Here is a 26,219-nt window from a genome sequence, read left to right as displayed (position 1 = left end):
GCTGTGGATCGCCGGATCGGCTTTCACCGTGGATGAAGCAGAGTCCAGCCCGGGGTCGTCACATGTTTTTGCCGCAGGCATCACAGTATCGTAAGGGACGTAACATTTCCGTCACACGCTTGAGGAATTCGGCCAATCACAACGCACTGGATAGCTGGCCAATCAGAGCACACCTCGCTTTTTCCGACCGATGAGCTTTGTAAAAATCGACGCGTTTCAGAAAGGCGGGGCATAGAGGAGAAACAATAATGTACAGTATGTGGAAAATAATGTGTTTTTTTAACCTTAAACCGCATAAACACATTTCATTACACCAAATACACCAAATAATGCTCTTTTTAGCAGCATCATATGACCCCTTTAAGGTTACACAGTTTCTACATCATTAAGTTCCTGTTTTAAACAGATTTGGGACAGTATATTCACAACACCGTACATCAGTTCATCTAAACAGTGAGACACTATTTTCATCCATTTCCCATGCTTCATGTTGTAGCTTACGGCAGTAGAACTTCTGTTCTTCTCTTTGTTGTTCTTACTAGCGTAGCACCAAACTCCTACTCATTATTTTGCAGTGATGGGGAATGAGATTAGCTGTGCACTACAATATGTTAATGATTACCTCCATTATTTAAAGAATGAAACATCAAAGCCTTGGCATGTTAGAAACGCTGCATGGGGTGTGTTTTATCTGAGCATACACAATTCATTCAAATTTCTAGATATCGGTTTAGAATGCACAGTTGTTACCAGAATTATTCTTGCTTTCGCAGGTAAGCGTGAGACAGGATGAAAAAGCAGTAGTTTCACTTTTATTAGAAGCATAACAAGTACTAGCGCTCTATATTTTTTCCTCCTACACAGAGCTCTCAGATGACAGAGGATAATGCAGTTTTCTCCTCCGAGCTAATAGCACCCTTGACCCAGAGTGCACTGCTTTGGCCCTCTGGATAGAATGCATTCCAGTCTGTCAGTACAATGGAGATGAGTTTTGTGCATGGGACTGACCTGGAAATCAAAAACTTTTTCATTAGTTTGTTTTATTGTGTTTTGTGTACTTGCTTTGAACAAACCCCTAACCCTAAGTATTAAACCAGGGAATGTCACTTGTCCCAAAGCAATTGTGCTACAGACATGAATGATGCCTCAATTCAATTCATGCGCCTATTTGAGAAGAGTTGTGCTGTTACTGTTTTATATGGCCAGAATTCTGTTTTTCCTAATGAGATTATTAGGAAGGAACAAATAATTATGGTCACATTATGGCCAATAACTGATAAAGGGCAATTACTTTGTTTTATCTAATTAAATTTGAAATAAAAAAAATTATTTTAAATGTGAATTTAGGCATCACAACATTATAATTTGCATATGTAAAATTAATATTTATTTTGAGATTTGCTACATTTATTAGAATAAATATAAATTGAAAATATAAAGTATAGAAATATAGAGTATAAATATAAGGTATACAAATATAAATATAAAGTGTAAATTATCCATTTTAATATTGACCTGTAAGTAATATAGTATTAATACATTGGGCATGCTTACAGAATGTCATTAAAGAAAAAATGTATAGTTTAACATCTTTCATAATTGTTTTTAAGTGTTTTTGATTTTTATCTGAATTGTTTTGATTTATTGATGTTATTGTTGATGTCTTTGATCGAATAGTCGCTTTACTAAGATGATTCCTCTTTCTCTGTTCTTCAGGGCCTTATACACGTATGAAGATGACAGTAACGATTTGATCCTGTCTGCATCAGGAGGTAGGCTACATCTCAATATACTTCCTGTCCAAATATAGACGATCTAATAATAACCAACCAGAATGTAGTCATGCACAAGCAATAACGCTGTCGGTTGTGACTGATGACATTCATTTGCATTGTTGATGTACCATGATTGTGCTAGTGAATGCAACTGTGCGATTGTTTCGTGACAGACTCCAAACGCATTAAATGTGATATTAACACTACTAGTATTGTGCAAAGACTAACGTCTACTGTAAATATTCATAAAACTCAATGGACTGTAATCCTGCCATCCAAATACAGATCCCAAACACTGGAGGTAACCGTCACTCAGCAGTTTTCCAACTATTATAATGCATCAAGCTGCACGGTCTCTGATTTCCCTCAGAGCTGGAGGAGAGAAACCTGTCATTTCACACTGATGACAATCATTTAGTCTGTGACTGATGGAAGGTTATTATTAAGGGCCGTGTTGATTAGCACAGAGGACCCCATTCAGAAGCTGGATCTGTTGCGGAAAGTCTGTTTGCAAGCGATTTCCCGCAATGTTTATTTACAGTGTATAGTTTGACTTTTTTGTTTCTGAAGTATTTGTGTCCAAAACCGTCATTTTGCTGCAGTTTTCATAAACAATATTATATCTTAGTGATGTTAAAAATACCAACACAATATGAAAATGATGCCAAGCAGAGCAGGGACATTCATGCAAACTTGTGAGATATTTAGCAAATGACAACCTAAAAAATGAAAGAAAAAAAAATATATATATAGCTCAATATATATATAGCTCAGCCAATCAGATTTCAAAACCATAATTATCCAATTTATTCAAGTGCAATTTCAAATTATCAATTTCAAATGACCAAGAGTGGAATTTTATTTAGATCAGTTTAGTGTACACAGAGTTACATTTTTTATGTGGGTAGAAAGTAGTGGGCTTATGTGTCTACTGCTTTGTGTAATTTCCTCTTTCCGGAGCAGGAAAGAACTTCCACCAGACTGTTTGTGTGTGTGTGTGTGTGTGTGTGTGTGTGTGTGTGTTTATGTCTACCAAACACTCTCCAGAGATCTATTTCTGTCTATTGGCGCATTTATACCTCTCATGAAAGGCAGTAACTAACCGATCAGTCATGGTTATCAGTATAATGGGTAGCCAGCACACATGGTGATTAAAAAGGAAGCATTTGCAACAGATTAGAATTGTATTTTATTAAGAATTATTTTGTAATTTATTTTTATTATTATTATTAAATATTCATTATATAAATATTTTTTTATTATTAAACACAATTACCAGTATTAAGTAGTAAATGCTTGTTTTAAATTGTTTTTGTTTATAGTAATGTACTATGCATTTAGAGAATATCTTTTCTTTCTTTTCAATTAAATACATTCCTTTTTCTTATTCCAGTGGTATTTTAGTTAGACCTTTAAACAAAGGTCAACATTTTCAAATGTATTTCCTGAAAACAAACTTATATAACTTATTATCTTATGGATATTTCGGATGTTTTAACTTTGATATGTATTTATTTTGCAGCGAGTACTAACTAAATAAAATGGGTCTAACTAACAACTGTTTTACAAAGGCAGGAAATAATTTTCTGATGGAGCCCACACATCAGCCCCCGCAATCCTGAATTAGTAGTTATGAAATGACTTGATTAGATGTACTATTACTGTGTGGTCAGGCCAAAATGGGCAATATTCTGCTATAGATTTTTTTTTTTTTTTTGGCAATTAGTACACAAAAACAGACTTTTCTTTCTAAACAGTGTGATTGTTGTGTTTCACAGATGGCGGTCTGGCAGAGATTGCAGTAACCTTCGATAACACCCGGATCATGTACGGTTTCTGCAGCCTGAAGGAGCCCAACACAGCCCTGCCTCGCTACATCCTCATCAACTGGGTGAGATGACGCAACAACCTGCGTTCAGTGAATTTTGAAAGCCGTTAGCAAGAACACTAGCTCTAGAGGTCAGCAAAGACACAGCAGTCAACATAACCACAGTCAATCAACATCGGTGCTGCCCTGAAATCATTCATTCTTTTATCATACAAAATCAGGAAATAATTTTGTGATGGTGGTGGGAGCAAGACCACACGTCAAGCTCCCACAATCCTGAATTAGTAGTTATAAAATTACGATTTTGCTAAAAATCCAAGATTAGATTAGAAGACATGTTCTGTTTGCTTGTGGTTAGGCTGATATGGGCCAGTATAACGGTTAGTGGCTTGAAGGCGTTTTGATTTTTTTTAAACATGAGTTGGATGGCAAAAATTATGGCTGAATCACTCGATAATATTGCTTAGAATAGATCAAATAAAAGAACAAGCCTCCAGGTTCCATTTAGATAATCCATTTTAAAGCTGTCACCATTTTGAAGTGCATGCATTTGTAAAAAGCGAAGTACCGGCTGTTGCACACAACTCATGAAAGACACTCTTAAATGCTTTTTAAAATGATTTTCTTATGTTCATTTAATTACAAGCATGTTTTGGACTTTGTATTCTTAGTACTCATCCCTTTATGTCACAGCAATTGTTTTAAACTGTGTAAGCTTGATTATTTTCAATGGGTGCTGATCAGAGAAGTCTGCCTGTTGTTAGTTGAATTATTAAAGGGGCAGTATCTCTTTAAACCTATTGTTGCCTTGGAAACGCACGTCATGGTTGCGGTGGAACACAATATTCACCTCAGTTTTAAGTTTAAGGATGTGATTATCAGGTTTTTGTTTTCTGAATGCAGTGGGGGAGCAATCTGAGACAATTATATATTACCAGTATACTCTGAAGTGTGCTAGACTTTTTTTTTGTATACTCTACAGTTGTGTTCTTTGAATAAACACATGTATGACAACGTGTGTTCAGGTTGGTGAAGATGTGCCTGATGCCAGGAAGTGTGCCTGTGCCAGTCATGTAGCCACCATAGCCGAGTTTTTCCAGGTGGGTCTCCCCAAGGTAAAACGAACATCTTTTACTTCTCTTCTAAATTAGGTAATAATCCATTTCAGAGACACATGACTCCGCTGTCACTGTCATTTTCACATCATCTCTGCTCTGAGCATGCGAGGAGAGTTAGCTGTTAGGTTTCGAAGTCATTTTTTGTCACTTTTCTTTGAAAACTGACTGAAGAAAGGGAAATGTGATTCATCTAAAGCAATTTTCTTTGTTAGTGTTGGGGTGGATCTCACAAAACCTGGTCCAGGGCAGGTTGAGTTCACCACAAAATCAAATCAAAGAAATGAGAAGTTATACTTTGGAGATTGTTCAAAAGATTGTATTGTACCATCACTTTTATTCATTCATTTATTTATTTTCATTTTTACTTTGACTCATTGTGACATTATTTTGGTGACAATTAAGCATGTTTTAACCTAATTCTGATTAATTCTCATAGTAATGCACATGCTAAAAAAATCTCATTCTTATTACTATTATGTACTGTACAACAAAATACTTTTTATTTTAAAATATATTTTATTTTTTCAGTGAAATGTGACCTTAAAAAGAAAACAATACATAATAATTTTGTGTAAAGTGTTGTTTACACAGTTTTTGTTTTACTAAATAAACACATGTAAAATTATATTGAACAATTTGTTTTCTTTTTGTTCATTTATATTTGCAGTATATGCATAAAATGTATGTTTTTTTTATTATTTTATCTGTGAAATACCTTAATAAGAAAAATCTAGACGTTTTCGTAAAATAAATTATAAATTGAATAATAAATCGAATCATTTTTTTTTAAACATTATTCATTTTTATTTACAGTGTATGCATTAAAATTCCATTTTTATTTTATTTTGTTTCTTATCAGTGAAAAAAAAAAAAAGCGGACCTGGACCTGTTTTCGTGAAATTCACCCATTGAAACATAATTGGTGTTTTTCAGAAGTTGTTTTGAAGTGTAAATTTCAAACATTGACTCATAATGCATGAATTCTAACATACTGTTTTTAGTGCTTTTCAATACCACCATCTCGTCTGTTGTTGTTTCGGCTTGCTGTATGGCTTTGTTGAACAGCATGCCTCTTTAGCTCTGCTGCAATTCAGTCCTGTGCTCCAGCAGATAAGAGTAAATCACAAGTCATGTGGGTGGCCCAAAGAGTCTTGGGGGGTTTGCTGCATGTGTGTATGTACCTAACAGCAGAAGATGTTTCTAGATGACTAACACGGTCCTCTTCAGGGCTATTGTTTTGGAAGTGTCTGTCGGTGTGAGGGATCTGAATGGAGGGCTGCTCGCCTTTTCAAATCTCTCAATCTCTTCAACGTGGATGCGTGGGCGAGAAAAGGAGAGAGAGAGAATAGAGGTATTGAGGTAGAGAAACTCCACGATGAAACATCAGTGAGACGACCAAGGCCGCCACAGAGATTGTGCTTTTGGGCTGAAAGAGAGACGCTGCTATCAGGAATGAATTGATCTAAAGTGCCAGTCAACTCGTCGGCTGCTCTTTTTGAGCTACTGAAAAGACTGATGGCAGCATTCATGTAGCGGTGTTAGAGGAACACACATGAACTAGATATAGTCGTTTGTTGTTTGATGTTCTTACAAAAGCTTAGTTAGAGGTCCAGCTCAGTATGCTGTGATGCTCACACAAACGCTCTTGTGTGCTTACAAGCACATTGAAGACCTGTTTTATACTGAATGAAAAGGCTAATTGCATTCACTTCTTATTTTTCTCATCATTTGTACTCATTCACAGTTATCGCTTTATATGTACATACTGTACTGTACTGTACATAGTCTGAACTCATTCTTTCATTAATATGATTGATGATTTAATAATATACACTACTGTTCAAAAGTTTGGGGTTAGTAAGATTTTTTTTTTTTTAAAGAAATTAACACTTTAATTCAGCAAGGGTGCATTAAATTGATCAAAAATGGCATTGATAATGTTACAAATGATTTCTATTACAAATCAACTTTCTATTCATCAAAGAATCCTAAAAAAAATATGTATCATGGTTTCACAAATATATTTGCGGTTAGGTTTCATGAGCACCAAATTATCATATTAGAATGATTTCTGAAGGATCATGTGACACTGGATTGATGGCTGCTGAAAATTCAGTTTTGCCATCACAGGCATAAATTGCATTTTAATTTGTAATAATATTTCTAATTATATTAGATATATTTCTGGTAGGTGGTGCCCTGTGGTCCATTATTAGAAATATTTCTAATAAATGTATCATGGTTTCACAAATATATTTGCGGTTAGGTTTCATGAGCACCAAATTATCATATTAGAATGATTTCTGAAGGATCATGTGACACTGGATTGATGGCTGCTGAAAATTCAGTTTTGCCATCACAGGCATAAATTGCATTTTAATTTGTAATAATATTTCTGTTTTTGCTGTATTTTGGATCAAATAAATGCAGCCTTGTTGAGACGACTTTAAAAACATTGCAAATCTTACCGACCACAAACTTTTAAACTGTAGTGTAGATTTTGTTATAGTGCCACCTATCTTCTACATTAATAATTAGCATTTTTTAAAGGGCATTGTAGCCAGAAAAATATATCTCAGTGTTTATTAGCCTATACATCTTGATATGTTATATATCTTTTTCACTTCCAAAAACGGTATACTACCGTAAAATTAATGTCCAATACATGTAATGTCCAATACAGTTTTTCACCGTATATAGTAGGGGAATTTACCGTTAACCATTTAACAGGTTTTTACTGTAGCATTTTTACAGTCTTTTACCGTTAAATTCACGGTCATTTTTTTAAAGTGAGGGTAACCCCTCTGACATTAAAAATCTTTTTCACATGAGTGTCCTGGCCAAAATGGTCAGCAATACAATAAGTGTCATCACAGATTTACAAAACAAAAGCAAACTAAAAATACTTAAAACAATTACATAATTGAATCATCTTCCAATTGCTGAATAACCATTTTAAAATGTTCCAAAGACAGCAAATTTTGTAATTTCAAATTTGATTGAAGAAGATTCCAGTCAGACGGAGCTGAATACATAAAAGCCTCAATACAGTATAAAAATTGAGAAAGAAGGGAATATTTCCTAGCATTTTTCAGTCGAATAAGACAACAGAGATATGAAAGCAACACCCCCAAGATGGCTTTGTAAATGATTAAATGCCGGTGCATTTTTCTTCTAATTGACTAAGAATGCCAAGCTACTAAAAGATTGTTTTTAATGCATTTCCACACTGTTTTTCACTAAATAACACAGTACATAGAATAATATCTAATTATTATTATTATTTTTTTTATGCATTATTACAATACCATAGTCATACTGTAAACAGAAATATTTACCAGCATTTATATTTATACTAAAACGTTTTAATCAATGGAAAATGCCACAACTGGACAATTATTACTGTTTTTAACTGGTTAACAGAAATTAATCAGACTTAACAACTCCAAAAACACTTTAAAAAAAAATTATGGCACAAATGAGTCATTTTGAACCAGTCCCTTTGAACAGACAGTTTGAACTGATCCACAGAAATGAATTGAAATTACCAACACTTTGTGATTTGTGCTACTGAACTTTAATTCAGAAACACTTTTTAAACGTATCCGTTTTCTCATACTCGCAAGTCATGGGACAAGGAAGAATCAGAAAATGTTTTATGCATTATTACAATACCATAGTCATACTGTAAACAGAAATATTTACCAGCATTTATATTTATACTAAAACGTTTTAATCAATGGAAAATGCCACAACTGGACAATTATTACTGTTTTTAACTGGTTAACAGAAATTAATCAGACTTAACAACTCCAAAAACACTTAAAAAAAAAAATAATGGCACAAATGAGTCATTTTGAACCAGTTCCTTTGAACAGACAGTTTGAACTGATCCACAGAAATAAATTGAAATTACCAACACTTTGTGATTTGTGCTACTGAACTTTAATTCAGAAACACTTTTTAAACGTATCCGTTTTCTCATACTCGCAAGTCATGGGACAAGGAAGAATCAGAAAATGTTTTAGGAAACTTTCTAGCACCACTGATGCCTTTTGGAGTAGCCTGATGCTATTGTGACTTTCTTCTTTTGTCTGACACTCCATAGTGACTTAACAAAGTGCTCGTCATTTAAATGCGCGGTTGATGCTGGTTGCCAGGTGATGTGAGTGTGTGTGCAGCAGTACTACTGATGCTCTTTTTCTCTCTCCAGGGTGTTGACGTCATCGTGAACGCTAGCAGCATGGATGACATCGACCCCTCAGCCATTGGACAGAGGCTGACCAATGGGACTGCTCCAGTGGCCAGTCCAGTGCTAAGCCGCCTGCTAATGAGAGACGAGGAGAACGCAGAGCACGTTGTGCGTGATTGGTGACAGAAGGGCTGCTTAAGGGTTGAAAGAGGGGCCGGTGTGTGTGTGTGTGTGGGCTTGTTTACGTGCATACGGACGCTACTGGAAAGGGGTCAAATCAAGTTGTCTGTGAATGGCTCTCTAATAGTGTGATGTCTGACACAAGGGCACAGCCTTGTTGCTGTTTTTAGAGGAAAGAGCTCTTAGAGCCGCATTGTTGATACAGAGGAACTGAGACAATGATTGTTTCACTGGGAACACTGAGTTGATTCACACACACTTTTAAAATAACCAAGATCCTTCCGGCTGTTTTGCTCACTTATCTGAATGACGTCTTTACAAGTATTGTAAACCCTAAAATTTTGTATTAGTGTATCGTATCGTAGCGTTTCAGCCAAACCAATTCAAGATTTTACACCTTTCAGACAGTGGTAACACTTTACAATAAGGTCCCATTATTTGCATTAGCTAACATGAAGTAACAGCATTTTTACAGCATTTAATAATCTGCTAGTTAATAAAAATAAATTTTTTCATTGTTTGTTCATGTTAGTTCACAGTGCATTAACTCATATTAACAGATACAACTTTTGATTTAAAAAATGAATTATTACATTTTGAAATGAACAATAACTAAGATAATAATAAATTCTGTAGATTACCATTAGATTAAAAAAATGATTAACACAGTATTGTTCATTATTTGTTAATTTTTGCTAGTGTAGTCAAATTAAAACAATAACGTAAAGTGTTACCTGTGTGTGTGTGTGTGTGTGTGTGTGCTTTCTAGCTGATTTTATGTTTGGAGAAGAAACAAACTGTCCCCATAGTGCCTCCCTTAGATCAACATCTTTGTCCTTAGTTAGCTATCCAATTAAAATGGCCAGTACTCACACTTCCCCTTTCCTCTTGACCACAGGGCACCACCTACCAGAAAACAAATGCAGAGATCGAGATGAAGAAAATCAATCGAGAGGAGTTCTGGGAACAAGCCAAGGTAGCAATTTGATTCCTTTGGCTTTCTGATGCAAAGATGCTTGATCCGAGACTCTTCAGGATGGCGGTGTGAACCACTGTAAACTAGTTCTAGCACACAATGTGACGGCTCAGCTGACTAGTCTCTTTGTTTTAACATTATGAGGAAGTGGTTCTGTCAGATTTATTTGATACCATTAATTTACTAGCAGCTTAAGTAGAATACTTTCTACATTCTCGTAGCACAATAAAATTGTACTAACTGGGTACTAACTTTTATGTCTCAGGGGTTTTATTAAAATTTTCTTGGGGTGTCTTGGAAACTTTTTACCATACCTACTACTACATTCTTTATGTACAGATTTCAGTCCTTATTGGTGAAAATCTGTTATAAAAACATTGCTCTATTTGAAAACTATGTGTAACGTTGTTTGTAGTCACGGGAAGAAGGAGGCGGGAACCGGCGGACGTTTAAATAAACATTAATAATAAAATAAACACAAAATAGCGCGACAGCCCCTCACGGACGACTGCCGCGCACAAACGAAACGAAACCAAAACACAAAATAAAATCCAGGCCTGGTCCTCTCTCGTCTTTCCCTGTCGTCACTCCTCCTTTATATCCTTCCGGAGCTCCTCCGTGAGACTCGAGACCGGTGAGTGGTGCAGGTGTCGCTCATTATCCATTAACTCCACCGGCCTCGCTCCGTTCCCACGGCTCTCGACCCCGCCCCCCTCGTCACACTATGATAATCTTAACAGTAAAATATAAAAAGGTAATATTTACTGAGTGGGAAATATGTGACCCTGGACCACAAAACTATACAGGTATGTTTGTAGCAATAGCCAAAAATACATTGTATGGGTCAAAAATCTAAGTAAAAAATTATGCCAAAGATCAGTAAAGTAAAGATCATGTTCCATGAAGATATTTTGTAAATTTTCCTACCGTAAATATATCAAAACTTCATTTTTGATTAGCAATATGCTAATTAGCAATTTAAAGGAGATTTTCTCAATATTTAGATTTTTTTTTTGCACCCTCAGATTCCAGATTTTCAAATAGTTGTATCTCAGCCAAATATTGTCCTATCCTAACAAACCCTACATCAATGGAAAGCTTTTAATTCAGCTATTTATTCAGCTTTCAGATGATGTGTAAATCTCAATTTCAAAAAATTGACCCTTATGACTGGTTTTGTGGTCCAGGGTCACATATCTATGTTGATTTTTAACAAATGTATGGCTGTTATTGTCACCACTAACAACAATAATGTTGCACGATAATGTTTTATAAAAGGTAGATACATTTTTGCCCAGTGTAGATAAATTTGAGACATATATGAAAAAAAATCAATGTAAATATCATAACAGACTATTTGTTGTGTATCATTTTCCAACCATACTGTAATTTTGCAATATTAATTATTATTATCACATATTTGAATATTTACTAATAAACTTTAAATTTAACTATTAAGAATTTAAATTATTTTTGTTTTGTATATTTCATTTGCAGCATGAAATTAATGAATTATTTAATTGTGTGCATTTAGGATACATAAAATGCTAGCTGTTAAGTTGTTAAGCTTAGCTGTAAGTAAGCAAGAGAGAGTCTTATTTATACATAAATGTTAAAAATGTTATTTTCACTAAAACATATAACCAACGTGACCACCTGCTTGCACAGGGAGCGTGCTGGGACTATTTTCAGGCGCTGCGTAATATCATTGCGCCTGCTGCACCCATGGTACGGCAGCAAAGTTCCTTGATGAGCCTATTTTCAAAAATAGTGGAATGTTCCTTTAACGGTGTGTTGAAAATGACACATTGCTGGTTCATAAAAATCCTAGAATTCTTCTAGTTGAAGAAACATTCTGCAAATTGCTGTGGAAAAAGGTCAAATGGAGGCTTTTATCATTTAGTGTTTTTGCACAAAATAGAGTACTGCGTTCTATAATGTTTAGATCTATTTGTATCCACTGAAATGTGGAACCAAATGCATACAAAATAAATGAAATAAGGAAAAATAATAAGTGTAAATGTTATTGTGATACTGTAAATTCTTTCATTGATGTTTTAATGACATGTTCCTTGTTTAAAGCGGGAGGAGGAGTTGAGAAAGGAGGAAGAGAGGAAGAAGGCTGCGGAGGAACGGCAGCGCTTTGAAGCGGAGAGGATGGAGCTGGAAAAAAAAGAGCAAGAGGAAAGAGAGAAGCGCTACCGTGAGAGGGAGCGGCAGATCGAGGAACAGAGGTAGGAATGGTGCCACAGTGGCCAACACTGATGACCCTCAGCCGTACATGATTATAATGCTATCTGTGTTTATACACGTGGTCACAGGAAGAAGATGCAGGAGGAGGAAGAGGCCAAAGAGAGGTCAAGGAATCAACCCTTGATTGTAAGAGTGCGTATGCTTTGCATACAGTAAACCAGGTTTGGTGTTTTAAGAGATGCTTTTATGGCTTGAATCATTTACAGAATGCTTGATGGTTTATGGGTTTTAACCAGAAGGTAAAGATGACCTATGACTCGTGTGTCTTCAGTAATATTGTCCTGTAATAAATTGATAAATGGATGTTTGGGCAGTACACAGACTTCAAAAGTATTTACACAAAATCAGATTTATTACACTAATCATTTGTAAAGTAAATAAGTTACAGACAACTGCAGGTGAAGTAACCCACATTTAACTGTTATTTTAAAGAAAAAGTTTTTGCTGCCCCCTGCTGGAAATAAATAAGTGCGTTCATCCACTTCACAGACGGAGCCCAGCTATGAAGACCTTGCCCTGGACAAAAAGGAAACAGAGGTTCAGGTGGGTTGAAACAGAGCTTGTAAGGCCACTCCAGCATCGGTTCATTTCTCAGATAAGTGTTTTCAAAAGGAGAACAGATTCTGACCCTAACAAACTCAAATGTGGGGCAGATTTTTGTTATGATGGCAGATATTCTGCTGGGGTTTACATGTGGGTCAGCGGGATTCCTAATGCTATTTCAAGACATTGTGTTTCTGTGCATGTGCAGTCAATAGGATCTTCAGTTTGAGAACGGACCAAAAAAATTATTCTTACCTGCAGTTATTATTTGTCACAACATGTATTACTGGTTCTATCTATCCATCTATCCATCTATCTATCTATCTATCTATCTATCTATCTATCTACCTGCCTACCTACCAACCAACCAACCATATATATTATGTTTCACCTTGTTTTCCCGTGTTCATATGTTTATAGGAAGCGGCAGCCATCATTGCCCAAAGGCCAAGTAACCCACGGGAATTCTTCAAGCAGAGAGAGAGGGCCACAGCCAACAGCGTGGACATCTCACCAGTCACCACGCACAGGACCGGTAAGATCATAGTAAAAGGGTGGAGAAGAGAAGGAGGGGGGCATATATGCTAAATCCTAAGCCTTTGTTTGTCCTGCTTCTTGCTCTTCACTTGTCTCTCAATCTGTCATTTAATGTGAATTAAACAGCACAGCTCAGGAGAGACCATCTGTCTCAGAATGGGCTGAAATCTCTGCTCTGAATCATCATGACAGATTTGTTAGGTTCATAGACAGTTAAATTACGTAGATAGATATACCTTTATATATTTATATAGAGAACAGAGGTTAAAGCCCCAACAATTAATGTAAGCCGTTTTGAATTATGTATCAAAGTTTATATTTTAATTTTTACATTTTTGGATAATGGATTGATGGATATACAGTATAGAGAAACAGATTATTCAAATGTTATAATAAATGTTCATAGTTAATTTGATTAACTAAGATGTCTCATTGTGGCCAGAATCTAAGCTAAACCAGCTAAACAACAGTTTAGCTAGGCTGGGAGACTAGTTAAACCAACTAAAATCAGCTTAAACCACCTCCAGCTGGTCAAATAGTGCAATCTAATAATAATAATAATAATAATAATAATAACAGTTTTAAAAACCTAACATTTCTGTGTACTAATGTATTATGCTTAATAGAATATTAAGCATAATAGCTTAGCAACATGCTAACAACATGCAACCTCTATTGGAATCAGTTTGATAATTGTGCTTTGCCTAAGTCATACAGCTCACTAACAGATGTTATTTCTTACTAAAGTGACTAGTTGAGAACATGTTTTGTTTCAGCTTATTTTCAACTTTTTCATATCAGCTTCAGGTGTACCTACTAGAAGTTGAGTAAATCAATGATTTCAATACTTGCTGAAAAAAGTGACTGGAAATTTCAAACAAGGACTGCTATGACTGAGATAAACCATCTTAAACCAACAAACCACCATAGGATAGTTTAAGTAGGGTTTTTTTTTTTTCAGCAGGGATGCTGAAGCAAGGATTGCTTTATTGTCAAAAATGTTATATTGGTGCAATTTTCCAACAAGACTGAGCAATATTATTACTGGATGATTATGCCATTTCATTGTTTATTTAAGATCTTAGACTTTTCAGTGTTGGAGTGAAAGTCAAACTCTTCACTACCATCTGTTGTCGAAGGGTACAGACACTGAAACAACTGCTGCTTTATGTTCAGAGGGTGTGAGACCATCACACTAACAACTGTTTTCTTACCTCTCTCCTTCTACCTCACTTTTTTCTCTCCATTTCTTGGTCATTTCTTTTTTTCTTCTTCTTTTCTTCTGCTCACTCCATACTTTGATTTGATTTCCGTTTTTGATATTCTGTCCATTCCATCTATCCTTCTGACGATCCTGGATCTTATTTAACCTCTACCCAACTGCTGCACATCCATCATTGCTTCTGTTTTGAACTCGTGCCTCTCTATTTCTCTAATCCTTTCTCTTTTATACAAATTTCTTCCCCTCTCTATCCCTGGATTTCTCTCCTCCTGTCTATCTGGTCTGGTCTTCCTCTGTCACACCTGTGTACGTCGCTCTGTGTGTGCGTGGGTGTCCGCGTGTCCCGCACGATGGTCCTGTCTCCCGTTTACCAGGCCGCTTGGACAGTCCATTCTTGAGGCAGCAGCACAGTCCATCCGATTGCAGCCCGCCCCCTTCTCGCACTCCGCCCCATTCACGGCGGCAGCCAGGTCCACCTGGTAGGTACTGGACAGATCTTGCTGAGGGCTACTGCATCAGCATAGGATCACAAAGTCACCAGCCTAGCCTGTAGCCACCCTCCTCACTGAATTACCGTTTTTCTTTTGGCTTCCTCAGCAACACTGCTGTTCTGAGAGCATTCACTGTGGCTGCACTGTACCGGATGCACCCGGGTCTTCCAGTGTCAGTATGTGCTAGTATCAAAGTGATAGTTCACCCTGAAATTAAGCATCTGTCTCCATTTACTCAACCTTATGTCGTTCCAAACCCATGTGACTTCGTTCCTTCTGTGGAACACTAATGGAGATGTTTTGAAGAATTTCCAAGCTGCTCTTTTCTCTAAAATGAAAGTGTGTGTGATGCTCCAAAAAAAGACAAAAAGAACAATGGGATTATAATAAAATAGTCCATATGACTATATTAATCAGCTATATCTGAAGCCATACATCAAAGCATCAAATAGAATGTGCTATATTTAAAAAAAAATTATTGTACATTATAAATGTAAAAAAATGCATTAGACCGTTTATCATAATCTTTAATCTAATCATGTCTTATATATTTATTACACACACACACACATATGTGAAATAATGTAGTGCAACCAACATGAAGAAATATACAGGACAAAAAAACAACAACAAAAAACATAAAACATGACATTATCAAAGAGAGGAGCCCTAAATACATGTATTAAAAGTGTACGGAAAATATGTTACAACTTTTTACTTGATGGCTACACCACATGACATATTTAGAGTCATTAAAGTTGTAATTTAAGATATAGCGACAGATCTTTTCTTCTGTATTGTGATGTACATCCAAGTGTAACGGTGTACTGAAAAAGAAATAGAGAGCAGGGAATTGTTTCTGTAATTTCACCAAAAGGTCAAGTTATGACATTTGGATAAAATATTATGAGGTCAAAAAAAGGTATATAACATGCATTTACAAAATAGATAACTTCATTCCGACTGTAAATTTAATTTTTTACATATTGAATAGTACATCTCAAAAAACGTTTCTCTTCTATACTGTATCTCCTTTTGTGTTCCATGAAAAAAAAATCTCTTCTGGTTCTGAAACAAGTCATTAAAGTTGTAATTTAAGATATAGCGACAGATCTTTTCTTCTGTATTGTGATGTACATCCAAGTGTAACGGTGTACTGAAAAAGAAATAGAGAGCAGGGAATTGTTTCTGTAATTTCACCAAAAGGTCAAGTTATGACATTTGGATAAAATATTATGAGGTCAAAAAAAGGTATATAACATGCATTTACAAAATAGATAACTTCATTCCGACTGTAAATTTAATTTTTTACATATTGAATAGTACATCTCAAAAAACTTTTCTCTTCTATACTGTATCTCCTTTTGTGTTCCATGAAAAAAAAATATCTTCTGGTTCTGAAACAACATGAGAGTGAGTAAATAATGACAGAATAAATTTTTTCTGTGAATTAATACATTTGAATTTCAGTATGAACTGAAAATTGTCCCACTCTGGAGCAGGTTTAGGGTGTCCTGATGAAGACAGAACCACTTTTTAAGACACTGTGTCCTCAGCTCTTACATGTTGAACTATATGTCCAATATCAAGTGACCATCTCCCTTTCTGTATGTCCCATCTCAAGTAACCTGCCATTCTAGCTAACTAGACTACGGCCTTCTCAGTGTCACAATCCATTTCTTTCGATGATTTGAACCATACTGCCATCTTCTCTGGGTCCACAGTCCGTATTTGTGTTCTATACTTGTTGTCCGTTGACTTTGTATTTTGCACAGGAAACATTGAGTATGTGTTATTTTGAAGCTATGCCGTGGACATTTGGAGGACTGAAACAAAGTGATTCTTTTGGTTAGGGAGATCTGGTTGAATCTCACCAATGTTACTCCCCTCATGTCCCCCTTCCTCTCCTCCCATGCTCTTTCTGACGGATAACCGGCGGCCCTGCCTGCGCTTCCTTCCGTCCTGTTGACCTGTGAGTGTATGCCACACTGCACCGCATGTGACTGTGGTCTCCGAGCTCTTGGGCTTGCGTTCCGTGGACCTTGTGTGACTATGGTATCGTTTGTGATCTTTGTGGAGCTGACCTTGTGGTGTGTTTGACTGTAAATCTAAACAGCAACACAAGGACAAATGGCGCCCACAATTATCAGCGTGTGCTATGAGGACTAAACATTGGGTCTGTACTAAGACCCAACATCTAAAGTTTATCTAGAGTGATACAGTGGATTTTACTTTTCATAAATTTGAATTGTCACATGGTCTGTACAACTGTTTTCCTGCAATCAGTTTTTATGATGGTCATTGTGGTTTCATTAATTGTGTTTGTTATGTCTTGTGAGGTCTTCCTTCAGCTGTAGCTGTATTAAAGTGGCTATCTCCAACATTTGCATCTCAGTTTTTTGTTGCATTACGAGTTGGTGACTTCCAGTGGAAAATTTCGTAGCTCAGAAGTTGCTCTTTCAGAGCTCAGGAGACTTAATTGGGTTTTAAGTATGCTTCATCCATAGTAACTTTGTCTCAGATGTTTCTCCTGAATTTTCTAAAACAGAATTAAATGAGATGATTCTTGACATACAGTAAGAATTAGCTCAGATAATTTAGTTTTGAATGAATTTGATAACTATTTGAGTTCAAAAATGAAATCTCTGACTTTTGATTGTAGACTTCTTAAAGGGGTCATGACACAATTATTTTAATATGTTCCTTGAGGGCCTGTGGTTAGAAGATGACTATTTGTCGATGTTTTGCGCTGGAGGCGGTCATATGCAATCGACTGCACCCTGGTGACGTCACCTTGCACCTCGGATCCAAAACGAGACATTTTCTTAGGGGTTATTAAATAAATGCTTATTTTAATCGGTGATGAGGACATTTTAAGTTATGAAACTTGCAGGATGTTTTGAGCATACAAAGACCTCTTTGATACAAGAGATCAAAAGATTAAGAAAAAATTGGTTTCTCATGTCGTGACCCCTTTAATCTCTGCAAATCTGAGCATGATTTGTTATAGTTTACAGTAGATCTTCTGAGAACATATACGAGATTATAAAAATTTCAGTTTGCTCTCTGTTAAATATTATTGTCCAGGAGAAACAATTGAGATATTAAAGAGATCTCAACTATGGTTGTTCTTCCCAGAGGGCTGGTGGTCATTATGTAGATATCTTCTAAAATTGCATAAGATATATTATAAGATAAGATATATATATTGACCACATGCCAATTAAAACTCAATTAATTGAATTTTTTTTTTAACTTGTCAGCTTGCTTTAGCTTGTCATGAGATCGAGAGGTCAACCTTTAGTGTTTCTGTATGTATCATTTCATAATGCCATGACACATTGGTGGATGCATACATGCTTAAGTGCTGTTTAAGACATTTTTTTTATTAATAAAACATCTTTCTTGCGCTGACATCTGTAAGAGTGTGTGCATGTTCAGAAACTACATGCATTTGTAAATTTGTGAACTCATTTTCTGCTCTGCACACGGTGTTGTGTCTTCATGGTCACGTTGGCATGTCTGTGTTTTATTGTCATGATCACTGACGAGGGCGCTGGGGACGATGCACTTTTTTCAGACAGACAAAACACTGCTTGCTATTGTTTGGCATTGTTAGCAATCCTTTCAGACTATCTGCAAACTTTGTCATCTGTGTTGTGATTGATATTTTGGCTGGTGCGAGTTGTTTGAGATTTTCTTGAGCCCAGATCAAACGTTAACCTTCTCTTTGATGTCTCAGATGACTCTGCTGAAGGAATCCTCGAGCGCAGCATGACCACTGGATGTACTCCCATCCCCAAAATTGCCATTCAGGAGGAAAAAGAGGACTTCATTCGAAAGGAGTTTGGTAAGGCCTCAAGAACAAGGGAGCTCGTTTGACTATTTTCTTTTTGATATTCGTTTAGTGTTTTTTCTTGATTAATATTGGGTCGGAGCTGTGGCCTAGAGGTTGGCACATTATGCTTATGTGGGTAACATGAGTTTGAATCTTACTCGGGATGTTTCCTGATCTTATGCCCCTCGCTTATCATTAACAGTTACCTACCTCTCAATTAAAGTTTAAAAAAATAGTAATGAAAAAATTACAAAGCAATATTAATAATAAATATACTGTGTAGCTGCAAGCAGAAATTAAGGGGCCAAGCACAACAGAGGCAAAACACCTGGAAAATCCTAAATACAATCACTAGTGATATGAATTAATGGTCTATCACTTTTGTCCTATAGGTGGTGCTATGGTCAGTGTGATGTGACAATGACACAAAGTTTGGTGTAAATGTATGAAAGTTTAGATGCAGTTTGTCATTATGCCATCAAATCTGTTGATACAGTAAATGAAAACCATTTCGTTTATTGACACAAAATCCAAAATCTGTGTCAAATTTGGTGAAAATCAGCCCAATGGTCTAGGAGGAGTTTGAAAAAGTAAGTTTTCAAAGAAAATCAAAATGGTCAATTATGGCATAATTGGTATCAATGTTCTCAGCATGGTCCAAAGAATCTATTGACACCAGTCTCATGACAATAGGCAAAACTAATCAAAAGTTATTAGCGGTTAGCGATTTTTTTTTTTACTTTCAAACTTTTCGAGTACCTTCAGTGCATGGTAAGTGGAAAATTGGGTTATCGTTCGACTCGGTATGTTACTCCAAATCTAAAAACACCAGCCTTATGATTTTTGGCCAAACCATTTTTCATATCTCCCGACCATTATGTGGCGATGTGCCAAAAATAATTTTAAGTCATAGTTTTATTATATTCCTTAAAGCAGCAGCACTATGTAACTTTTTCTGTGTTCAAAATTGGCAAAATGTATATAATGAGCGAGTACATCATGAATTCATCTTCCAAACCGCGTTTTTGTCTTATTCCAAATCACTACGGTACACTTATAATAAGTACTTATATTTGGACTATTGTAGCCTGGTCGGGTCGTCACCGCTGCGGAGTAACACATACCTGCGTGAATCGCCATAGACATAAACTTAGAGAAGTAGCTCCGGTTGGAATGTTCTTCCGCGGGATGTGTGCAGTTCTGTTTATTAACCGCTAGAGCGCCAAAAGTTACATAGTGCTGCTTTAATATCATATTTTTAGAATTATCATTAGTTTGTTTTATCCATGACACATTCTTGCTACCAACTTTTTGCACAGAACCTGTTTCATTGTTTCAGCTGAGTGCTTTTTGAATGAAAGGAAGAAAAAGAAACAAAGGACATACAATGCATGCATATTGTATCTGAAGCAGCAATGTTATTTTAAATACTAAACAGTTTAGATCCAGAAACAGATTCTTCCACAATGTCCTCCAAAAAATGAGTTAATAAGTTTACAAGGCCTATTTGGGACGTAAAATGTTGAATCTCAGCTTAATTATTTACACAGTTGGGAGGCTGTTATTGCTCCCTCAAAATCATCTCTTGCATGCAAACTGGCCCCTGTGATGCGGCCTGGGGCTCATTTGTTTGTCCAGGTTGTGTTTGCCTTCACAGCTGACTGATTTTTTCAGCTCATGTGTGTAAACCCTGCACTAAATGTACTTAAGAAAAGCACTTCACTGGGGCTGAATTTACTGCTCATAATCAGAACAGTAAGAAAACATACCCTTAAAAATCATTGATTTTCACCATGAATACTTCCTTAAAACGAAAGGACTGAACTGAAGTGTATTTGGTATATATTATATGGTGTTATGAATACCTTTAAACATTGTAAAAAAGTGAAATCGAGCAGCTGATTTTACCCTTGAAATGATTTTTTGTAACACTCCAAAGAGAAAGGAAAAATTGAAATCGCATCATATGACCCCTTTAACTTAATATTTTCTGATTGAATATGTCATGTAATCACATGGAACAATTTATACCCCAAATATACATAAATTTTTTAACTTGATTTAACTTGAACACTAGTAAAATTTAATAAATAGACATACATTGTCACTTTAGTAAAATCAAAAGAATTGATTCAAATATTATCTGTAAAATAGATTCATATAATTCATTTTCTTTAGATGCAACAGTTAAACAAAGAAAAAAGCACCCTTTTGGGCCCCCTGGGTGTTTTAGTAATGCATTGCACATACAAGTTCCGTGTTCCAAATTGCTGTTCTTTGGAGTTAATTGCACAAAATGTTCTTGCACAATATAGTTCCGTATTTCTTAAATGTTCTTTTTCTTTCCTCCAGCCTTTGACACTCCCAAGCAAACTCCAGTGCAGGAATCCGGCTTCGTCAAGACCTCTCCAAGTGTTTCCCCCCAGCCCAGTAGCACCGCTCCATTATCCAGCACAGACGACAGCCTGCTAGACTTGTGGGGCAGTGGCCCAGCGCCCGCTACGGCCCCTTCCCAGGCCCCCAGCCACATTATGGACCTGATGGAGGACACCCCGGAGCCTCATCTTGCCAGCTCCTCCCCTGCTCTCCCGCAGCCGCTCCTGAGCTTTGATGAGGTGCCTGACACCCCCTACTGCACCGGCACAGAAGACGACCCCTCCAGCCTGGTGGATGTGGCCGGACCCCACCAGATGACCCTGAGTTACCAGCAGGCCCTGCAGCATGCATCTGGCTCTGACAGCCAGGACATGGATGACGGACAGCTGCTGTTGACCAATGGAGACACGCTGCTTAAAGAAGGGACCCAGGTGAGCAGAACTCACTGTTACAATGAACAATGCAATGTTGTCTTGCCCCTCATTCTCCAGCATGCTTTATATACTTATGTATGCTTTTTTGCCACTAGATGGCAGCATATGTTGTCTTTTTATGACACTTGACAAAACGCTAGTTATATTCAAGATGCTACATTTGCATGAAGCTTTATATGTTTACATCATATGTTTGTGTTTGTGCAGGCGAGTGAAGGCTACTTCAGCCAATCACAGGAGGAGGATTTCGCCCAGTCAGATGACTGCACTGCAAAAGTCAACCCAACACCAGTTTTTTATAACAAACCACCAGGTTAGTTGACAGCAGATTGAAGCACATGAACTGATTTAATGAATGCAACTCTTGATGTACTAAAATAACTAAAAATGAATAAAAACTATATAGACATAAAAGAAGAACTAATTCAAGCATTTTTCCCGTTTTGATGCACTTCATTCAAAACCATGAAGTTGGGGTGAGACATAACGAATAGGCTTTTTCATTTTTTAAGTAGCTAATAACTTTTAGTTTACATTTGCATTCTATTGATAATTATGTTTATTAATGAGGAGGTAAATGATCATTTTAGACTATTTTAGTGGATAAAAGTTAGTGTTAGAGATATCATAGTTTTATATTTTTTATTAATATTTCGAATTAGTTTTTATTTTTATATCTTATTTCTGTTTTTGTTTTAATTTTAGTTAGTTTTAGTAATTTAGTTGTGTTTTTAATTTAAATTTTTTGTTTTTGTCTATGTAGTTTTTATTCATTTGTATTTCAGTTTTAGCTATTTTAGTACATCAGGTATAAGTAAATGAAAACGAAAAGCAGATCAATGCCCTTTAAAAAAACAAACAAAATTAATGTTTACTGTATATATTAGCTACATTGTATGGGAGTTATTATGCTTATAAACACATCTTCTGTTTTCTGTTGCATTTACCTGTTGTTAACTCTAGAATGTGTGCTGTGTGAACGGCCCCTGAGTTTATAGCTTCAATTTTTGGAGAACAGTACATTAGATATCAGGGATATTATCATAAAATCTAAAATTATTTAAAACCGATTTCGTTAACATAAATAAAGCTGAAATAAAATCTCTATTACATTTTGCTCGGCGACTAGCTGAAATAAGTTTAAGCACTAAAATTAGTAACTGGAAATACATAAACTAAAAATGAAATAAAATTAAATGCATAAAACTAGTGAAAATTAAATAATGAAAAGGAACATAATAAAAATTATTCAGATTAATATGAAAATTTTAAAATTAATGATAATTAAAAATATTAATAAAATAATAGTATATAAATAATAATAAACTAGCATTGCTATATGACGGACATAAACGAAAAGCAACAAAAGCAGCATTTCGATTGTATGGGTCCTTAAAAGAGTAGTTCACCTTCATGCAGTTTGTATATGTCTTTCAATCCTCTGTGGAACACAAAAGGGAAAAAAAAGTTTTTATTAATTGAAATAAAGTTAACTGAAATAATATATAAAAATTCATGCTTGTTTCCAAGAACAAAAATAAAAAAATTATTTAGTTTAATGTGATGTACTAAAGTAAAACTGAAATAAAAATAAATATACTATATAGACATATTAAAAAAAAACAACAACACCAAAAACAACTAATACAAATGACAAAAAAACGGAAAACATAATTAAAACGAATTCAAACAATTATTGAAAACTATTATAGTATGTCAGTGATACTAAAATAACACTACTTGACAGCCTCAGAAACAAGTGGTTGAGATATTCACCAAAAATTCAAAATGACATATGGATAAATAATTTAAAAAAAAAACATTGAATGAACTTTCCACTTGAGATTTTCCTTTCTTGCAGACGTATGTCATCAGGTGTATGAATAAACAAGAAAACCAAGCAAATAATTACTTCTCGTTACATCACTTCGTTGCCTCAGAAAAGATCCTAATATAACGTGTTTGTCTTGTTGTCTGCCGCAGAAATCGACATTACGTGCTGGGATACAGACCCCGTGATGGAAGATGATGATTAGGAGCGACTGAGGGAAAAAGAGGCGACACCTCTATGAAAACTTATTTTACAACAGTTACAGAAGTCTTGCATCAAAATGTTTTAGATAAAAACAACAACAACAAAAACAACATTAGCCACAGAAGAAAAGGACTCGGGTTATTGTTAAAGATGCCAGTGGGTATGAGCGCTCTCGGTTCGTGTACGTATGTGTGCGTTAGTGTGTTTATTATTTATTTCGATCTTTTTTTTTTCTATGCAGAGTATAGCACAGTGTGTCTCTAGCGCTCACCTGTGTTGTATCGATCCCATGCCTAACAGGTGTGTGTAGTAGCAGATTAGACCGTTCTGTTTTAGTTTCTATCTCCTTTAGCAACACTGAGCTTAGGTCTGCCCAGTGGTTCAATCAAGTTCCCTACAATCTTAGTTGTTTGAGTGTTATGCCCACAGGGGCCTTTGCTTTGATGACTCAATTGGTCAGGGACGGTCGAACCCTCACCTTCGTCGAAGCAAAGGCATGTCAGAACTCGATTTTAGCTTCAGTTGCGTCAATTGTATTTAGCAAACGGAAAATGCCGGGGGTTTATGTGATTACGAAACAATTTTGTGTTGTGCCAATTATTTTGAGTATGACGTGTTGGTGTAACGGCCTTTTAGGACTTTAGCGCCAGGTGGCATATGTATATTTTGACTACATATGAGACAATGTGTATAAACATGGCTGAAACTGACTTTTTTTTTTTGTTGTTGGAAAAACTGCAATAGAGCTTCGATTTGGTGAGAAATTTAGGCAATAACAGTCGTAGTGGACTCCATTGGGAATTGTTTTAGTTAGATATTCGGTAGTGTGCGTGTTTGTATTATTATTAGAAAGGCTCAGGCCTGAAACATACTCTACGTAAGTATGCAAATGCTGACGCGAATACAAGTGTGTAGTCCCGCTGTATATATTTGGCATGCAACCTTACTGTGGTAGTTTAAAAAAATTTAAATGTTGTCATTCTGTTGTGCAGAATAAAGTAAGTCGTACAGTTTTTGGAACAGCATGAGGGTGAATAAATGACAGAATTTGTATTTTTGGGTGAACTAAACCTTTAAGAAGCCACAATATTTACCTTCAAATCGCTAGTATTCAAATATGTAGCTATAAACGTGTAGCTTACCAGGATTGAAACTGTCACTCCATTATGACAGTAGTTAACGTATTATGGTCGTTTTTGTCTTACAAAAGTCGGTTTACGCTAATGCTAGCTATAGCACCCCGTGAGGCAGTGCTGAGAATGCTGTGCTTAGCGTTCATTGCATCCTTCTAACAGGTTTTAGCAAGCTGCGGCGAGTGAAATCAAAGTATTTGCATTCATTTACTTGCGTAGAGTATGGTTTCGACCTTCTTCTTTTTTTGTATACGTGATTTTGAACCTTTTAAATTCGTTTTATGCTCCAAGGGAAGGAAACTCCTTATAATCTCGGATTTCAAGCCACGGTAACATTATTGAAATATAATATTAATATGCTTATAAGCTTATTTTTAGGTTGTTGCTAGTTAACCCAGGACTTTCTTCAGAGTAATGTGACCTTAGCAAGTCCAGCAATTTGTAAAGACATTTGTATGAACCGAAAATTACTACAACCCTTTAAACAAAATTTGGATTTGTAACTGACTTTTACACAAAGACAAATGCAGGGACATGCCTTGCTCAAGGGCAGAACGGTGAGAGATTATCTCACTTATTCAACACTGACTCAACCTGTAATCTTTGTTGTACCAGCCCACATCCTTACCTGCTAAGGTCCTGGCCTTGACTGACCACTGTCTTCCTCATACTTTTAGTCAAGTTGTAAAGCGGCATCATAACATCTTGGTTTTACAAAGGATTTTTGGAGTGGAAAAGCAAGCAATAAGACTAAACCAATAGTATTGTTCTGTAAATAGCTCTAATTTTGTGCTCATGTAAAATGTACTACAATCACTAACATGTATTGATTCACCACCCATGAAAAACGGGGGTTGGCATATGTTTGGATTGGGTTTCTAATGTTTCTTTGGTGAGAGAGAAAGAGGTCGCTCAATATGAAACCAAATAGGAAGTAACCCGCATCTTTAACAGTAACTTAGCCCCTTTTGAAATAACTTCCATGTATTCCTGTTCACCCTCCTACCTCCTTAGTAGTGATTATTACTCTCTTTCTCCCTCAAACTACTAGGAGACTACTACTACTACCACTACTATTATTACTATTACTACTACTGTTCTACTACAGTAATTTCTTCTTTGCCCCTGAAGCAAGGCTTAGCGACTCCTGAAAATTATTTTTTAATTATTTTTTTCTATCTCTTCCTTTTTCCGTCCGCTTCTCACACGCTGTTTTTGAAACAAGCACAAGATCTTTTGTGACATGCTATGTGCTTATGTATGTTAATAAAAGACTTTAAAATCCTTC

At 36.0% G+C, this 26,219-nt stretch overlaps 1 protein-coding gene across 6 annotated transcripts in view; it reads left to right on the top strand.

The window, feature by feature from the left end:
- LOC107732329 (drebrin-like) overlaps positions 1 to 26,219 on the top strand; it is an 84,381-nt gene extending 58,162 nt beyond the window's left edge. The window contains exons 2-15 of one of the 6 annotated variants that reach the window (XM_016543613.1): positions 1,717 to 1,772; positions 3,554 to 3,666; positions 4,629 to 4,703; positions 8,935 to 9,081; positions 9,992 to 10,069; positions 12,152 to 12,303; positions 12,391 to 12,454; positions 12,812 to 12,865; positions 13,286 to 13,400; positions 14,999 to 15,103; positions 18,858 to 18,965; positions 21,306 to 21,760; positions 21,971 to 22,076; positions 23,747 to 26,219. In XM_016543613.1, the coding sequence (XP_016399099.1) occupies positions 1,717 to 1,772; positions 3,554 to 3,666; positions 4,629 to 4,703; positions 8,935 to 9,081; positions 9,992 to 10,069; positions 12,152 to 12,303; positions 12,391 to 12,454; positions 12,812 to 12,865; positions 13,286 to 13,400; positions 14,999 to 15,103; positions 18,858 to 18,965; positions 21,306 to 21,760; positions 21,971 to 22,076; positions 23,747 to 23,799 (1,681 nt within the window). In that variant the 3' untranslated portion in view covers positions 23,800 to 26,219. Of the gene's footprint in view, positions 1 to 1,716; positions 1,773 to 3,553; positions 3,667 to 4,628; positions 4,719 to 8,934; positions 9,082 to 9,991; positions 10,070 to 12,151; positions 12,304 to 12,390; positions 12,455 to 12,811; positions 12,866 to 13,285; positions 13,401 to 14,998; positions 15,104 to 18,857; positions 18,966 to 21,305; positions 21,761 to 21,970; positions 22,077 to 23,746 lie in introns of all 6 variants that reach the window. The other 5 variants (XM_016543612.1, XM_016543614.1, XM_016543611.1 and 2 more) reach the window with 5 other exon arrangements.

Source organism: Sinocyclocheilus rhinocerous, unplaced genomic scaffold (assembly GCF_001515625.1).
Source record: "Sinocyclocheilus rhinocerous isolate Xijiao unplaced genomic scaffold, SAMN03320098_v1.1 scaffold249, whole genome shotgun sequence".
Taxonomy (NCBI): domain Eukaryota; kingdom Metazoa; phylum Chordata; class Actinopteri; order Cypriniformes; family Cyprinidae; genus Sinocyclocheilus; species Sinocyclocheilus rhinocerous.
Note: the sequence above shows the minus strand (reverse complement) of the source record. Positions and strands in the feature narration are given on the sequence as shown.